General features: G+C 58.0%; 1 protein-coding gene across 2 annotated transcripts; it reads left to right on the top strand.

Annotated features, from left to right (window-relative positions):
- The first annotated feature begins 4,628 nt into the window (after positions 1-4,628).
- Positions 4,629-17,120, top strand: CACNB3 (calcium voltage-gated channel auxiliary subunit beta 3). 2 transcript variants are annotated; one of them, XM_045829860.1, is made up of 13 exons: positions 4,629-4,787; positions 11,927-12,049; positions 12,252-12,374; positions 12,857-12,972; positions 13,234-13,298; positions 13,520-13,539; positions 13,732-13,812; positions 14,001-14,059; positions 14,227-14,336; positions 14,616-14,767; positions 14,934-15,029; positions 15,150-15,299; positions 15,752-17,120. In XM_045829860.1, the coding sequence occupies exons 1-13, from the start codon at positions 4,746-4,748 to the stop codon at positions 16,064-16,066; spliced, it is 1,452 nt and encodes a 483-aa protein (XP_045685816.1). In that variant the 5' UTR covers positions 4,629-4,745; the 3' UTR covers positions 16,067-17,120. The 2 variants fall into 2 exon arrangements, with proteins under 2 accessions (XP_045685816.1, XP_045685815.1); XM_045829859.1 differs by lacking the exon at positions 4,629-4,787 and adding an exon at positions 8,006-8,287.
- Positions 17,121-17,463: the final 343 nt, after the last annotated feature.

Raw genomic sequence — 17,463 nt, 5'->3', positions numbered from 1 at the left:
GCTCTGTGTAACCCCAGGGGCATTTGGGAGTCTAGACCTCCAATGCTGGGGAGTCACTGGGATCAAGGGCCTTTCAGTCTCAATTCCCAACCTGGCTTCAGGGCAGCCGCCAGCTCCCCCTGCCCTCCTGACCCATGACAAGGAGCGAGGACTCTTCACCAGCCCACTTCCCTCCTGCCAAAGGAGGCTTCTCACCAAGGCCTGTACTTCCCCATCCAGGCCCTGCCTCTCCCTAACACCTCCTCCTCCCAGGCCCCTGGGGCTCACCAACCTCTTCCTCCCTCTCCTCACAGCTAGTAAAGGAGCAGTGAGAAGCAGAGCAAGAAGAGGTGACAGTAGGCCCAAGGGGCAGCAGCTGTGAGCAGCTAGCACTATGCTCTCTTCAATAATTCATTGCCAGGGAGGTTGAAGGCACCATGTCCTCGTGCTGAACTGGAGGTGGCTACCACAGCTCAGACCCTTAAACTGAAAGTGGTGGGAGTCGGGGGCGGGCCAGGGATTGAGTAGGAGCGAGCAGAGGGGTAGCCTCCAGCACCCTGTCAGCATCAGCACCTTACCCTCCACTCTTTATTAGAGAGGGCCTCTGATCTGGGCTGAGATCAGGGATTCGGTGACAGATAAAGGAGCCCAGGAACTACAGTGAACCGGAGGGGTAGGGAGGAAGGACCCAAATACAGAAAACCCGGACTCACTCGGGCTGTGCATCCAGGGTCAGGTGAGCCTCCTGGGGCCAACCTCAGCCTCTTGTCAGCAGCCCCTCAACCCCCAACCTAAAGGAGGCCCAAGTCCCTTCTGTCCCAGACTTTTGGGAGCTCTGGAAAGCCCTACTAGGGGAACAATTTCCCCCAAAAGCTGTACCCCTTAGGTCTATCACCTGAGTCAAACATTTCAGAAACCCTCAACCTCACCTGCACTCTCACTCCTGCACCACCCCACCCCGCCTCCTTTCAACCCCAGCTTCCCTGGCTGGTAAACATGTGAGAGAGGAGAGACTGAAACTGACCCCTTCCTGTGATCCAGAGTCTTCAAGCCTTCGGACTTTGGCAAGATGAAGGAGAGCGAGCAGGCAGTCAAGTCTAGGCCAACTCCCTTCCCCAGACCTTCCCAGGATCTTGCTGCTAATACTCTTGCCCCAACCTGGGCCAGCCCTAAAGTTCTGCTCCTACCCCAGCCTCATTCCTCACTCTAACCCCTTCTGTGCAATTGGAATCATCCATCACATTGACCGGGAGGGGAAACTGAGATATAAGACTGAAGTAAACATATATCAAGCCCCTACTATGTGCCAGACTGAGCCAGACTCTGAAGCAAGAGAATGAGAGCCAAGCATCTCAGCTCGCTCACCTTCTCTCCTTGTCAGGTACCAGAGACCTCCCAATCCACAGAGCAGTCGCTCTGCCTGCCCCAGAGTGGGCGAGTCGTGTCTTCAAGCCACAGCTGAGAGCCCAGCGCCTCCAGAGAGTCCTGGTGTGAGGAGGAAGGTGCAACCTTACTGGGCACTGTCAGCAAGAAACTCTTCAGCATATTTATAGCAAATGCTGTGTCAGGGGATGGAGCCTGAAAGTGCCTCGAAGCATCAAATATCACCATGAGCCCAGAGCCCAGCCCAGCAAAAGAAGACAGAGATCACAGCAGGAGTGACTGAGGTTTGATGTAGGAAGAACTTCCTCAGATTAATATCTGAAGTTGGCAATGGGGATTCCCTGTGGAAGTTACTTCTGAGATTTCTCAGAAGAGACAGGTAGCCCTTTTTGGTCTCGGTGGGATAAATACAAAATGATGAACATGGTGGTCTCTGTTCTCTGTCCTTATGGTTCACAAGTTTTCAAATAAGGCCACTAAGTGCCATTGTGCAGGTTATGCCTGGCTGAGGAGGTAAGAGGGGACAGGAACCCAGCTCTAGGTCGGCAGTGCAATCCCCTAGCGCAGGGCTGCAGCTGCACAAAGACTGGACGAAAGGGTGAGCAGAGGCCCTGCCCTTTGTCCCCAGGTCCTGACAGCCTGGGGACCTGGCCCATTAGAGAACAGGGTGAGCTGGCCCCAGGGAGAAGGGATGAAGGCTGTCTGGGGATCCCTGAGGGCTGCACACTGGCGCTGACCTGAAGGAGCCAAGCTAAGGCATGGCTCCCAGGAGTGTGTCCAGGCTACAGGCCCCTGTCAGCGGAGTGAAAGGTCCTGTGAGGTTAGAGCCAGAGACAGGGACCCAGGGGAGGGTGAGCAGTGGGGGAGAGGGTGTGGGTCCCAGACAGGGTCCAAAGAGGGTTAATCCTGCCGGTCATCTCACATTGAGGGGACTGGGAGAGGACAGTTCTAGGGACCTGGGGGTTGGGCTCCCCACTCTAGCTCTGAGGTTCCTAACTTCTCTTCGTGGGGAAAGGGAGAGGGGTGCGTGGTTCGGCAGCTGGAGTGGACATGAGAAAAAGTGAAGGCTGCAGAACTGCCCTATGCACCTCAGATTCCCTCTGATAGGCTAAGAGAGAAGTCATTGATATTTCCATTCTAAAGTAAGGACTGGCGAGAGATGGTGTTCTAGACTGTAGGTTCTGGGAGGTTGGAGGGAGGGGAGAAGGGAGAGAGGGGAAAACCAGGGACAATTGCTTGCCTTGGCCAGCACCCTCCACCCCCCTTCTCCTATGGAAATGAAAGCTGCCCCAAGGCCCAGAGGAGCTAGTCCATTAGCCGTGGTCAGCAGGGGTGTGTGGAGTGGGGGGTGGTTCTCTTCCTCCAGGTCTTACTGCCAAATGAAAGGCAAAGACCTTTCTGCTCCAAAGCTTCTGCTCCATTAGAGCCAAAAACAAAATCAAAACAAAACAAAAAAATCTCTGTGCACATTTTAAAAACACACACAACCCCTTTATAGCCTCTGAATAGTTCAAGTTGAGTAACTTGGGGGTAGGTGGGTGGCGAGGGAACCCTTGGGCCTGCTGGACTAGACCACACAGAGAGGGGGGAGATGCCCTCCCCATGTGCTTTCCAGGTTAAGTCCAGCCTGAGGAGGAGCTGAGAGTGGAGAGAATTAATTCTCTCCCAATTTAGCTCCCTCTGGAATGAGGGCAAGTGGAGGGTCAGCTAAACAGAGAGGGAGAGAAATCTTCCGAGATCCCCAGGGGATGGGAGGATTAAGGGAGCCCCCGGAGGTGGGGGCGGAGGGAGTGAAAAAGAAGCACGAGGGCAGTCGAGCGCCCTGAGGGAAAGAGTTCTAGCTAGTACGGAGAAGCTGGGGACCCCAGTCATTCAGCCTCAGCGCGTGTCCGGGTCTCCACAAGGGTCTGCTGCCCCCTCCTGCCCACCCCACCCCACCCCCGGCCGCCGTCTTTGGTATGGAGAAGAGTCCAGCCTGGTGGGTGCTGGGGGAGTGGAGGGACCAATGAGAGGCAGATCCGCTCAGGGGGTGCAGGGAGAGCGCTGGCTGGGGCTACACCCCTGCTCCCCCTTTCCCCCGCCAGAACTTGGGCTTGTCCTCTTTGACGTGCCCGCGGAAAGGGGCGGGAGGGGTACTGACCCGAGGTTCGGTCCGCGACTCTGAACTCCCTACTGCCCGGGCCTTGCCAGGTCGCTGTCGGGCTCAGCGGCGTCGCCCCAGGAGACCAGGATGGAGGTAGGAGCGCTCTCGGGCTCCAGAGGGGCCAAGTATCTAAAAGGATACTTGGGGTGGGTATAGAGTACACCCTGGAGTCCCAAACGAGGGGTCTGGAGATGAGACTGCAGTTCCTGGAAAGAGAGGGGGCGTCCGTCCGGGGTTTAGTGGGGGTCTGGCTCAGCGCTTCTGGCCCCTCTGCGCGAGCCTGGGCAGCGCCGCCTGCTGGCAGGGCCCGCCCCTGCGGACCAACAGACGGGACCCCGGGGAGGGCGCCGCCACCTGGAGGGCGAGTGAGTCCAGGGGACGCTGCAGCCGGTCCAGAGGAGACACCTCGCCTCCACTTTTCGCCTTCGCGGGCTGAGTCCCGGGACGCCAGCACCCAGGAGAGAGGAGTGACAGAGACTCCCGGGCCGCCGGGCTCATTCCGCCGGGCTATCTCCAATTGGATCCCGCAAAAGCCTCAGGGCGTGGACGTGGGACGGGGGATGGACGTGGCTTCCCCGGCTCCCAGAGGGAGAGCCTTGACGCAGAGGCTAGCAAGCTGTACACGAGCGCTCTGTTTCGGTCCGTTCCCCCGCTGAGGTCGGCTGGAGCCGCCGCTGGGACTGCCGCGCTCTCCTTCCTCAGACGCTGAAGGCTGGGCGGTGGCGCACGGAGCTGGAGCCGCGGAGAGCAGAACCTTCTGCCCGAAGCGCCGGAGTTAGGCGGCCCTTGAGCTACTCCTGCCCTTCTGCCTGTGGTGGTGGGAGCTCCGGAGCCCCTTTTCTGGGGAGGGGGCACAGGGAGAAACGGAGGGGGAGGCGGCAGAGACGGGAGACGAGCTCTGGGAATGGAAGGACTGTGGGAGGAACCCTGATAAACAGACCAGGGACCGTAAAGAGGAGGAAGAAGAGACGGAAATGGAGAGAGCAGGACTGAAAGGCGACGGGAGAGGGCGAGAGTGACAAGGGAAGGCGTGAAAGGGAGAGGGAGGGAGGCAGGGAGGGAAGAAGGAAAGGGGGAGGGAACCCAGAGAGAGGAAGGGAGCAGGCGGTGGAGCCTGGAGGGCGTGGGGCGAGGCCAGACGTGCGGGCGGGAGCCCGTATATGCACAGCCACGGCCGGGTCCTGCTCCCGCCTCGGAGCCCCTGGGCTCGGGGGAGGAGGCGAGACCACTAGGTTGGTCTATGTCTTTTTCTGACTCCAGTGCAACCTTCCTGCTGAATGAGGTAAAGGCGGGGGTCTCTCTGCAGTGGGTGGGAGGAGAGCCCCATTCCAAGCTGGAAGTGGGCTCGAATTTGGGAGAGACTGCAGTGATGGAGAGGGAGACCAGAGGTGGAGCTAAGGGTGGAAGAGGCAGTAAGAAAGAGGGAGCAGCTGGAGCTGGCAGTTTCCAAGCTTTTGGAATGGGATGGGAAGCGACAACTGCCGGGGAGCCAGAAAAGGGCCTAGGAAAAAAGGAGGGCTCAGCCAGACTCCCCAGGTCCTCTCCCTGTGTTCCCTGGGGGCAGCTAAAATGCTAAGGGTTTGGGCTTAGTCCAGCTCTTAAAGGCTGCTGAGGAGGAGGAATTCCCTGAGGTCCTAGCTCCTGCCTCAGTTTCCCCACTCAGTGCTCAGGGATCGGGATCTGCCCAGCTTCCTGGTACATTTACAGGAGCAGGTAGGTATCCTGGAGGCTCCCAAGAACTCCAACTCCCAAACCTGGTTCGGGCTGGGCCCCTCATATCCTGCTTCCATGCCTTGGGTGCCTGCCAGCTGCCAGACTAACAGCTCTCTCCTTAGAAGAGGGCAGGAGGAACCTCTCCTCAAATCCTTTTATACTCTCAACTCTCTCCCCGTATGCTCACAGAAAAGCAAAGGGGTTGGGGCAACATGGGCAATGACAGGCACATGTCTTACAGAACTGGCAGTCACTGGGTTGGCATGAGGAGGACTAGGCAGGTATGGGTGAGGTGAGAAACAGTGGGGGAGACATTGAGTTGCAATTCAGAGATAAGGGAAAGAGAGAGAGGAGGCTCTGAAGCGCCTGAAAGACCCAGGGGATGGGCCCAGGTATGAAGAACTTGAACCTGTCTCCTGAGGCTGGTTGTCATGGCAACTCAGGCTTCAGAAGCACACTTAGACACCATTGTCCCAGCCAAGGATGAAGACAACAAGGTATGTGAGGAAGGCATGAGGTTGACGGTAGACCCACTGTTACCTACAGTATCCAGGACCCCCTGGCAGTGGGGAGGGTTCCAAAAGGAGAGGTCTGGGGAATAGACTCAGGGATTAGGAGAGAAGCAGATGCCTCAGCAGCTGTCTTCTTCCTTTTTTTTATTTATTTTTTTGTTAAGATTTTATTTATTTCTTTTTAGAGAGAGGGGAAGGAGGGAGAAAAAGAGGGAGGAGATAAATATGGATTAGTTGCCCCTCTTGTATGCACCTGACCAGGGGCCAAACCCACAACCCAGGCATGCACTCCAACCAGGAATCAACCAGTGACTCTTCGCTTGGGGAGCTGACGACCAACCAACTGACCCACACTGGTCAGGGCAGCAGCTGTCTTATTAGCGCTATCTCCCAGGACCAGGAGGGTCATTTTCTTTCACGCCTCATGCCTCCTTTCTGCCCTCTGGAAGAACAGAAGGGACTGATAAGGCACAGAATAAAAGGAGGATATGGTAACACTGAGGAACTAGGAGAGGGCACAAAAGTGAGAAGAGTGTCTGGGGACTTCCTGTACAGAAGAAGTCAATATAAAAACCACCCCTGAATGGTGCTGGACTCAGGAGAGGGAACTGTGAAAGCCGACTGCCGCCCCTAGTAGTGATCAGTCCCCTCAGCCATAGCGGGAGATCTAACCAAATTCCCAAATCCAGCAAGAGGAAGAGGTTGGGCAGGGCTGGACCACTCACAGAGCTAGACAGGCTAAAGGCAGGCTTAAGATGGTCTTAGGATGAGGCTCTTCCTTTTTCTTGCCAAGGGAACATGAGCAAGTGGCTGATATAAGTGGGAGCCAGTTGGTTTGGGTGGTCTTTCCTATCATACACAGCGCTTTCTCCCCTAGATCTCATCAGACCCTTTCAGAGCTTTGGTTTTCTAATTTCCCTGTAGCCCCAGAAGGCTGATTCTTGATTTACCCTCCCCGGGGTGAGCAACGGGGTATGGAGAAAGACCCTAACCCTCCAGGTATAACCCTCTGTCCCTCTCACATCGCCCTCTGGGGATGAGGGGTGGGGTTGGAGGGGCAGGAAGGCAATCAAAATTCAAAGGAATGTTTTTGCTCAGGAGATGGGGAAAAAAGGAGGGGACTCAAACGGGTGGATCTTTGGGGAAGCTTGCTCAAAATAAAGGCTGCTGTTTGGTTTCTAACCTTAAATCTCAGTGCTCCTTTGAAGGAGACAGACTAGGGCAGTGTGGTACCCGCGGTTCCAAACAGGGTACCAGCCCCCCACCCCCGTCCCCTCATCCTTTTACTAAGGAGGGAATGTGGCCTTAAGCTACCGGCTCTGGAGAGACTTGCCCGTCCCCCTACTAACCCCAGTGTGGCCAGATTGCCACCATCTATCCCAGCCACAACACCCCCCTACCTCCATCCTCTGGCTTCTCTCCCATCGCTTTAGGCTCTCCTAAAACAGCCCCTTCTGTCCCGGTTCCCACGGATACCTTGGCAATGCCTGCCTGGCACAGCCCTTGGCAAGCAAATGAGGAGGGGAAGCCCCATCCTGGCCAGACTAGGATGAAATCTGCCTGCGCAACAGGTGTGGGGCTGGCGGACCCAAAACCTACCCCTACGCGCGGGTTGGGCGGCCCCGCCCTTTGTTGCGGGGTCTCAGCACAGAGGGGGCCGATCACCTGGTGGGAGCAGGGGCTACTTCCACTGCATTAGCCTGTAGCAGCCAAACCCGTTCCTCCTTAGTACCATTGCGGGGTTCGCTTTCGGGACCCTCAGGGCGCAGCCGCGCCGTCCGCTCACCTGGGACGCCTCCGCCGCCCGCCCCGCCCCTTCTGTCTCCCTATTTTCCAGTCTCCTTCCCTGCGCCCCTACCCTTCCTTTCTCTCTTTCCAGCCTCCCCGTAACCTGCGCGCGCGTTCGCGGCTCGGGTCTCGTCCCCGCCGCGGCTGCCGGCCCGCGCCCCTCCCCCGCCCCGGCCCTTTGTTTCCCGGCGGAGTATTTCCTGGGTTGCCGAGCGTCCCTGTCTCCGCATCTCCCCTCGCCCCGCCTCCTCCCGGCCCGGGTCCGCCCGCCCGCCCGCAGTCTCTCCTCCCCTTCCTCCCCGCCGCACCTCCGGCCCCGAGGTGCCGGGAGACCCACCTTCCGCGCAGCCCCGGCCCGCCACCCTCTCCCGGCCAAGTCCCGGGCTCCCCTGGTGGCCGCCGCCGCCCCCGCCAGCCGCCGGCGGGGGGTGGGGGTCAGGTGGGCGGGCACTATTGTTTTAGGAGCCGGCGCCGGATTCTTCAGCCGCGCTCGGGGTGGGACCGGCAGGGTTTGGGGGGTGGGGTGGGGGGAGCCGTGATTTGAGCTCCGAGCAGCTGGTCTTCGCGGCTCGCTCCCTCCTTCGCGCTCTCTCGCTCTGCGCCGCCGTCCGCAGGGCCGCGGGGCTCAGTGGCATCTCCCGGGCGCGGCCCGCAGTCCTCGCCCCTGCCTCTGGGCCACTCCCGCCCCCCGGCGCCGCTCGCTTCCCCCCCGCCCGGACTCCCCATGTATGACGACTCCTACGTGCCCGGGTTTGAGGACTCGGAGGCGGTGAGTGCCCGCTGCGAGGGTGGGGGTGGGGAAGTTGGGGTGACACCTCCTCTCCCTTGGACCCTACTGCCAGTTCAATACTTTGAAAGGGCGCCTCAGCGTCGGGGCAGGGAGTGTCGGGGCGGGGGGCGCTCCAGGAAAGTAGGAAGATGGATTTTCGTGCCAGGGGCCACTCAGTTCCCCAGTCCTAGACCAAAAGACATAGGCTGTGTGCAGGGAGCGGGGAGTGCGGGGAATGGCTGAGCAGGTGTCTCCAAAGCCCAGGACGGAAGGGTAGAGGGAGGAAGGGCTGGAGGCTGAGGGCGCAGGGGCTTTGGAAAGGGCACACTCAACGCCTGGAGTTCCCACAGGAGCACTTATGGGGTCTGAACACAACAGCTCCAGAGAAGCTGGGTCTCTTGGGTCCCAGGGGGACAATTCAGACATCCCGAGCCTCAAGTAAAGGACAAATTTAGGGAGCCTGGGAGAACACCAGAGAGTCAGATACCAGCCTCTTTAAACAGAAAGATCACAAAACTCGAAGACCTCTATTATTCCCTTCCCCTATCCATCCTGAGCTCGCCTGATCTTCTCACCCTCCGGCCCAGCTTCTCTCCAAGGCTAGAAGCTGGGCACCCAGCACACGGGTGGGCCAGCTGTCTGACCCCATCCAGTCCATGCCTCCTGCTGAGGTGCCCTCAGAGCAGCGGGCATCCTGAGCGCCTGCTCAGCATGGGGGACCTGGAGGTGAAGCCAGAGGAGCTGAGGGCCTGGGGATGGAGAGGAAGCTCTTTGCTCAGACAACCAGGCAACGGATAAATATTTAATTCTCCTCTTTGCTTTTATCTGCTGACCCACTGAGACAAATCAGCTCATTAGGCAGTGATTCCCGGAGCTCAGAGAGCAGGGAGAGTGCCTGGAAAGAGGGGGCAAGGATGGGGAGCAGCTTCTCTCATGCATCCTGCGAGAAGGCCTCCGTAAGAGAGAACCACTAAGTGGTTGGAAGGGGTCCTTCATAGGTAGGAAAGGGAGAGCACTCCAGGGTCGAAAATGGAGTGGTGGAGTCTTCTCCCACCTCTTGCTGCCAAGCCCAGGATAGATGGGTTCTAGGGTTCAGAACAGGCAGCTATCAGTCCTTTTCTGGGACTGGGCTCCTGCTGGGCCAAATTCCCCATTAGGCCTCTGGGTCTAATTACATGGCAGCAAGAGCAGATGATTTTCAAGGCTCTGGTGGACACCTCTTTTTGACAGTTGAAGGGACAGCTGGCATAGCCCAGGGTGCCAAGGTGAGCTTGAGCACAAACCTTCCTGCCGGGCTGGAGGTCCTTAGGAGGTTCTTCCTGTCCCTGATGAGAAGGCAAGAGCTGCTGCAAGATGAAGGCTGACATGGGGATGGCTTTGGGGGCAGTCTGCTAACCCACCACGTGCTCCCCAGCCCTCTCTGGTGCCTGGGTCACCCTCCCCCACTTCTCTTTCTCTTGACTGGCTCCTTGCTCTCTCTGAGGCCCCCTCTGAAGCAGTAGGAGGGAGATCAGGCTCTAAATAAATCCACCGGCTCGTCTCCCTCCTCTCCTTCCCCCGTGCCAGGCAAGAGTGGAGCTGCATCCTGCCCACACACTCACCAAGCAAGGGGGGCACCACTAGGGCACTGTGCCAACTCCTGGCAGCTCCAAAGTATTGAGCCTCTGGCTGTCTTGGCGTAACAGGGTAGCAGAGGCAAGACCCCAGGTTAGGCTTGGCAAGGGCATCCTGGCCTCCCAAGTGATACCAGAGCATGAGAGACAGGTGAGCCCTAAGGACTTGGGAGTAATGGAGAGGGGGCTCCATTCTGAGCCTGACTCATTAGCCGTTTAGGGAGAGATCCTGTCATTCCCATCCTAGGGCAGGAGGCCAGGTAATCCAGCCAGGGATATTATTAAGATGACTGAATTAGGCTGAGACCCCGGAGAGCAGAAAGTGAAGGCTGGGCATCTAGGAGGCATCTGATGGGCACTTATCCCGCCTCGCCTGCTGCTTCCCAGCCTGCTGGCCTCCGTTCCCTGCACTCGGCCGCCTCCCACAGAGGTATAATCTGTATCTGAGACCCCTGGGAGGAAGCCCCCGACTCTACAGACAGTGCAAAGGTTCTTCCTGGGGCTCAGCTGCTCTTTCTCCTACTGCCAAGCCAGCCTCATGTGTTCTCCAGAGAGACAAGAAAGAGCATGAGACACTACTCCTCTGTAAAATGAAAGACCTTCCCCCCTGTGGTGTCTTCATGCCTCCCGTCTTCCACAGATAGGACTTTAGCCCAGGCTCTAGGGCCTGGGCCAACATCATGCTGACCAGCCCTCTTGCCCCTGGTGGGGCTGGGGCAGAAGGCGTGGTGGACAGCAGGTGTATGAATCTGTCGCCCCCATGGAGAGTCTGGCCTCTGCTGCCTTCTGTAGGTGGTTGCGCACTGTGGGCTTGTGGGAGTCTTCCTCAGTCCGAGAATATCCTAAAATCCCTTCCGCAGACACACAACACACTCACTGCCACACGGGCTCCTTATCTAGGCTCCTACCTTACCTCTGCCACCTGCACCTCAGAACTGGCAGAAGTTCAGGCCTCTGATCATAAACGGGAAACTGAGGCAAAAAAAAAACCCCAAAAGATTCCCTTTTCCCTCAACTGAGGGGGACCTCAGCCATCCTGACTTCTGTCCTGTCCTAAGGCCCAACTTCCCTTGCTCATCTGGGCATCTTCCTGAAGGCAGGAAAGGTGAGCTCCACAGCCCTCCAAATGCACCCATGTTGCCCAGAGACCCCCACTCTGGGCAGAACACAGACACTCTCCCAGCCCAGGTTACAAAGACCCCCTCCTTAGAAACCCAGAGTTCTGCTCCTCCGCTGCTGGGTTGCCTGGCCCCGTTATCGCCTTCCTCCAGAGCTGATACCCCCTTGGGGAAGGGGTGAGGAGAGGTGGTGGGCATGGCCCGGCCTCACAGGCCCATGGAAATAGCTTTGTGTTGTCCTCAGTCTGTGTCTTTTTTCTGCCCACACCTGTCCAGTTGCCCCAGCACTATGAGAGGAAAGTGGGGTGGGGGAGTAGAGAGGACGTAACTTCCAGGAGTTGGCAGGTCTGTGTCCTCTTCATCCCGGAGGGGTAGGGGCTGGAGATGAGGTCTAAGGGGTGCATGGCTGTATTCTGACCCTCAGGACCAGTGCCGTGCCAAATGGCAGCTGTTGCCATTCCCAGCCGGCTGCACGTCTGCCAGGCATTTTAAAGGGGTAATGTCTAGGCCCTTTTGCAGGCTGATGTGAACAAGAGGGCTAGGTCACCTGCATTCACAATCATTTTCAATATATCATCTTCAAGTACATCTCCCTTCCCTCTGCCTCAGAGGAGAATATGGTAGAGGGGAGAGAAGGGAGGAGGGAAGCCAAGGCTCTATTCAAAGCTGCAGTATTAATAGGCTTGGGGGGAGGGGCCCAGATCTTAGCACTTGTGGGTTGGGTGGCATTCCTACAGCCCCAGAGGCACTAGGGCCCTTCTGGGGAAAGAGGAGGGACTGTTGGAGTCCAGCCACCCCTGTGGACAGGGAGAGGCTGGAGTCTGTGGAGGCACTGCTGTAGGGTTTGGACGGTGCTGCTCTACTTCCTACCTGAGCCCTACCTGATCGTAGCCTCTCCCCAACGCCAGGGTTCGGCCGACTCCTACACCAGCCGCCCATCTCTGGACTCAGACGTCTCCCTGGAGGAGGACCGGGAGAGTGCCCGGCGAGAAGTGGAGAGCCAGGCTCAGCAGCAGCTGGAGAGGGCCAAGGTATCCTCTTGTTTGTGGGCTGGGGGCAAGGCAGTCCAGGCTGGGCGGAAACCTGTGCTCTGTCCTGAGTCTCTGGAGGATGATGGGCAGGATATATGTGAGTGCAAAAGGTTGTGTGTGTGATGGGTGGGCGATGGGGCAGTGAAACTGGAAGGGGTGCTTTGAGGCTCCCCTCATTGGTGCTGATGGCCAAATTCTCCAGCACAAACCTGTGGCATTTGCTGTGAGGACCAATGTCAGCTACTGTGGTGTACTGGATGAGGAGTGCCCAGTCCAGGGCTCTGGAGTCAACTTTGAGGCCAAAGATTTTCTGCACATTAAAGAGGTGACCAACCCTCCCTGCCTCCCCACCACAGAGAAGCCATTTAATTTCCCTTCTCTTTCCCTGGTTCCCACACCTCTTAGTTTGGTACTCAGTCTATAAACAAATCCCTGAACTCCTCAGCTCTTGTCCCCAGCACACACCTGTACACCCCTCATATCCAAAACCCAGTCCCCAGGATCTCCACCCTCTGAGACCTGGCTTGGGCCCCAGTCTCCATATGTGTAAAGTGAGCAGTTAGATTAGCTGCCTCTCAGGTCCCCCGTGACAGCTGTGATGCCTCCCAGGAAATCTTGGGGGTGGCTCAAATCTGGCTGCCCACCCCTCTGGTCCCTGCCCCTGCCTCCCCCCCCCCCGCCCCCTTGTGCTGCCTTTGTCAGACCGGCTCTGGGCCTGCCTCCCCGGCCCTTTTCACACTGGAGAGCCAGGACGGAGGCCTGGGCCACCTCCGCTCACCGCCCCTTCCTGCTCCTCCCCACCCACAGAAGTACAGCAATGACTGGTGGATCGGTCGGCTAGTGAAGGAGGGTGGGGACATCGCCTTCATCCCCAGCCCCCAGCGCCTGGAGAGCATCCGAGTCAAGCAGGAGCAGAAGGCCAGGTGAGAGCAGGGCTGTGACTCAATAAACATCCCCCCCGCAAACGTGGGCACTTTACCCATAGTTCACTGTGCATGCACGCATGTGCCACCCCCCAAATACCCTCATACCAGGTACACGCATTTACACTGCACACACACACATTTACAAATGCACTTGTCACACCTTCCTCACTTGCTAAAATGTAAGAAAACACAACTGTTAAGTAACATGTAGAACACAGACACACAAAGGCACATACTGACCTCCCTTTCTGCTCTCAGGAGATCCGGGAACCCCTCCAGCCTCAGCGACATTGGCAACCGACGCTCCCCTCCTCCATCTCTAGGTAGCCTCCCCCTAACCCACCTGTCTTGGGTAGGTGGGTCACTAAGACACAGGGGCAGGAAGAGTGTCCCCAAGTGAACCGTGCAGGAAGGGGTCGGTGGAAAGGGAAGGGTCAGAAGAGCGGAGAGAAGCCCAGTGTCTCCCCCACAGGGAAGGGAATACATGCCCACAGGGCCTCTTCCCCCTTCACCAACTTTAATCTTTTATTTCCTTTTCTAAAAGCCAAGCAGAAGCAAAAGCAGGTGAGTCAAGGAAGGGACCGGGGCTTGGGGGCTCGCGGCTCATGGCTGTGGGAACAGGCTTCTCGGCAGTCATTGTGGAGGGGCAGCAGCACGGGGGAGGGGGCGCAGAACTTCTGAACCTGCCCCACACCTGTCACGCATCGGGCAAGCCACAGGGCCATGGCTTTGCCTGACCTCAGGTCCATTTTGCAGGCAGAACACATTCCCCCATATGATGTGGTGCCCTCCATGCGGCCTGTGGTGCTGGTGGGGCCCTCTCTGAAAGGTTATGAGGTGAGAGGAAGTTTTTGACCTCAGAGTCCCATCTACCAAGCCTGCCATGGGAAGGCCCCAGGGACAGGGGCTGTTCTCCCCCACACTACCCCCGTGTGTGGAGGGGGTGGGCTCCGGGGCTGTACCTGGGGATGCTGCCACTCTCCAAGAGAGCCCTCAGTCAGTTCCATTCCCTTCCGCCCACCCAGGTCACAGACATGATGCAGAAGGCTCTCTTCGACTTCCTCAAACATAGGTTTGATGGCAGGTAAGCTGCATTGGCACGGGGTGGTGTGAGGACCAAGGAGAACATTGCTGTCTCCTACCAGATGCCTGTAGCAAGGTCTTTTCTAAAGGAACAGTTAGAATTTAGGAAGTCCTGGGCCTAGAGCTTGAAATTTGAAAGTGAGCTGTGATTCTCTGCCACTACCCCAGGATCTCCATCACCCGGGTCACAGCGGACCTCTCACTGGCCAAGCGGTCTGTGCTCAACAATCCTGGCAAGAGGACCATCATTGAGCGCTCCTCCGCCCGCTCCAGCATTGGTGAGAAGCCCCCAGCTCCTGCTTCTCTGCTCACCCAGGCCTTCGTGAGCACCTCCGTCCTCCCTCCCCCTTCCCCGAGACCTGCTCTGCCGCCCCAGGATTGGCAGGAACACACCCCGTCTCCTCAGTTCCCTGTTCTCCTGCCTCCCCAGGCCTTGATGAACACCCTCTCTTTTTATTTCCTTCCCTTCCACCATTGGGGAGCCCCCCAAGCCCCATTGGAGGAGGAAGTGGGTGGAGCCGCTGGTGAGCACTGTGGCCCGCTTGCTCCCTCCCTAGCCGAAGTACAGAGCGAGATTGAGCGCATATTCGAGCTGGCCAAATCTCTGCAGCTGGTAGTGTTGGATGCCGACACCATCAACCACCCGGCACAGCTGGCCAAGACCTCGCTGGCCCCCATCATCGTGTTCGTCAAAGTATCCTCACCAAAGGTGGGCAGACGAGGTCCCCAGGGCTGCCCTCCCAGAATGTGCCCCACTCAGTGTGGCCCCTGCCCCAGAGCCCCTGTGTTCCCTTTTCCTGGTGCCCAGTTCTTGTTAAGTTCAGCTCTGCGGGAGTCCCCAAGACTCCAGGCCCCGCCCCGCCCTTCCCCCTCAGGTACTCCAGAGACTCATCCGCTCCCGAGGAAAATCACAGATGAAGCACCTGACTGTGCAGATGATGGCTTATGATAAGCTGGTTCAGTGCCCGCCGGTGAGTGCCTGGGTTGGGTGCTCCTGTGCCCGCTCTTGCTTTCCCAGTGCTGGGGCAATGACGGTGTGGGCTACTGCTGCTTGGAGGAAGCCCACATTCCCCCGTTCCTTCCCTGCCCAGGAGTCATTCGATGTGATTCTGGATGAGAACCAGCTGGAGGATGCCTGTGAGCACCTAGCTGAGTACTTGGAGGTTTACTGGCGGGCCACACACCACCCGGCCCCCAGCCCTGGGCGTCTGGGCCCTCCCAGCGCCATCCCTGGACTTCAGGTAATCATTTCCACTGGCCACTGCTGCTTAGGCTAAGCCAGCTTAACCCTAACCCTGCCCAAAGGCTGTACTTGGCCTCCAGTTTGAAGGCCAGAGGACCGGAGAACTCAGCTCTGCTTGACAGAGCTGGGCAGATGGGCTAAGAAACTTCCTGATGAGAGAGGGGGTAGATCCTTACGATGGGCTATCAGAGGCTACTTTTCCAGAGCTGAAAACAAACACACTCTCAAACTTTTCTCTGGTCTTGAAGGCAGAGCCTGAATTTTGCAGGAGTTGAAAGCAATAGTTTTATTTTAAGAGGAAGAATATACCAATATACTTCCCTTTCTTGCACTGTTTCCTCTACCCAGGAACTGAGGGTTGAGGAGAAGAATCCCCCATCCTAGTAGAGGTGGGAGGGAGGCCGAGGTGGGGTCCATACTGCCTCACTGAGAGCTGCTGTGTTAACCCAGAACCAGCAGCTGTTGGGGGAGCGTGGTGAGGAGCACTCCCCCCTCGAGCGGGACAGCTTGATGCCCTCCGACGAGGCCAGCGAGAGCTCCCGCCAAGCCTGGACAGAATCCTCGCAGCGCAGCTCCCACCACCTGGAGGAGGACTATGCAGACGCCTACCAGGACCTGTACCAGCCTCACCGCCAACACACCTCTGGGCTGCCTAGTGCTAATGGGCATGACCCCCAAGACCGGCTCCTCGCCCAGGACTCGGAGCACAACCACAATGACCGGAACTGGCAGCGCAACCGGCCCTGGGCCAAGGATAGCTACTGACCGCCTCCTGCTGCCCTACCCTGGCAGGCACAGGCACAGCTGGCTGGGGCACCCACTTCAGGCAGGCTGGCGTTAGACTGGCATTAGGCTGGCACTAGGCTCAGCCCCCACAGCCCCCTGCCCAGCCCCAGAGCTGCCTGTGGTTCCAAGGTTCTGGGAAAAGCTGGGGGCCCCCTTACCTCCTGGGCAGTGACTCCCCTAGGCTCCCATTCCAGGTACTAGCTGTGTGTGCTGCTCCCCTGGCACCTTCCTCTCCTCCTGCACAAGAAGCTGCCCCACTGGGCAGTGCCCTCAGGCCAGGATCCCCTTAGCAGGGACCTTCCCACCAGACTCAGGGAAGGGATGTCCCCTCCAAGTGAGAAGAGGCTGCGGTGTGGGTAACAGGGCCTGAGGAAGAAACAAGGCCCCTGAGGTAGACACAAATCCTAACAGTCAATGGACTCAGGGGTTATGCTTTGGGGTCCGAGGGCCTCTGCTCACCTCACTGCCACACACCAGAGAAGAGACAATCACAGCCCAACTGCGTGTCACACCTGTCCTTCAGCTGGGCGGGGCACCGCGTGCAAGGCTGGAGCAGCAGGCAGGCTGGGCTGGGGCCAAAGGCCTGGCAGCTGAACCTCTGGAAAGGAAGGGCTCTCCTCACCCTGCCAGGAATGTTCCTAACATCTCAGAGGACCGGGCCCCAGGAGCATGGTCAAGCCAAATGGTGGACAGCAGCCCACCTGAGTTGGGTTTTGGGGAGGGCATGTGTAGCAAAGACTGTATGGAACAGCTTTGGGGCCTCTTTGCCCCCCTCATCCTTTTGCTCTTGCATCTTGTCATTTCTTGGCCCTCATGCCTCCTGGGGCATATGAGCCCCAGATTTACTCCCTCATTCATTGCTGCTTGTTACATTAGGGTTAGATGGGGAGAGACAGGACACAGTGGACAGCCCTCAGAAGCCCTGTCTACCCAGCTACCCTTGCCTTATGGCTCTAGTGTGTGACCTACAGAGCATGCTCCACGAGACCCTGCCCCCACTCACTGTCATCACTAATAAACACCATGCACAGTCCCTCAGGCTTCTGTTCTGTCTGCTGGCTCAGGTGGCTGGTTCCTCACTGTGTGGCCCGAGTCTGGAGGAGGCCAAGAAGTCTCCTGGCCTCCATTCTCTCACAAAGGACCCACTGAGTGGAAAGGGCAACGGGAGAGCTGGGGAAGAAACCATGCTCCCGGGCACCCCCAGGAGTACCCCTCACGCCCAGGTGCCTGGAGGGCAACATTCAGCTACACAGAAAAGATTTGTTCTAAGAGGTGGGGAAGAGGCTTAACCTTGGCTTTCCACTGTCCCCGCATCAGGCCCTACTAGTTGCAATTTAAACTCCACATACTTGCCCAACAAATTGCTACTTGCCCAC

This window comes from Phyllostomus hastatus, unplaced genomic scaffold, assembly GCF_019186645.2.
Source record: "Phyllostomus hastatus isolate PE091 unplaced genomic scaffold, TTU_PhHast_1.1 phas_scaffold_93, whole genome shotgun sequence".
NCBI lineage: Eukaryota > Metazoa > Chordata > Mammalia > Chiroptera > Phyllostomidae > Phyllostomus > Phyllostomus hastatus.
This window is presented reverse-complemented; position numbering and strand designations above follow the sequence as displayed.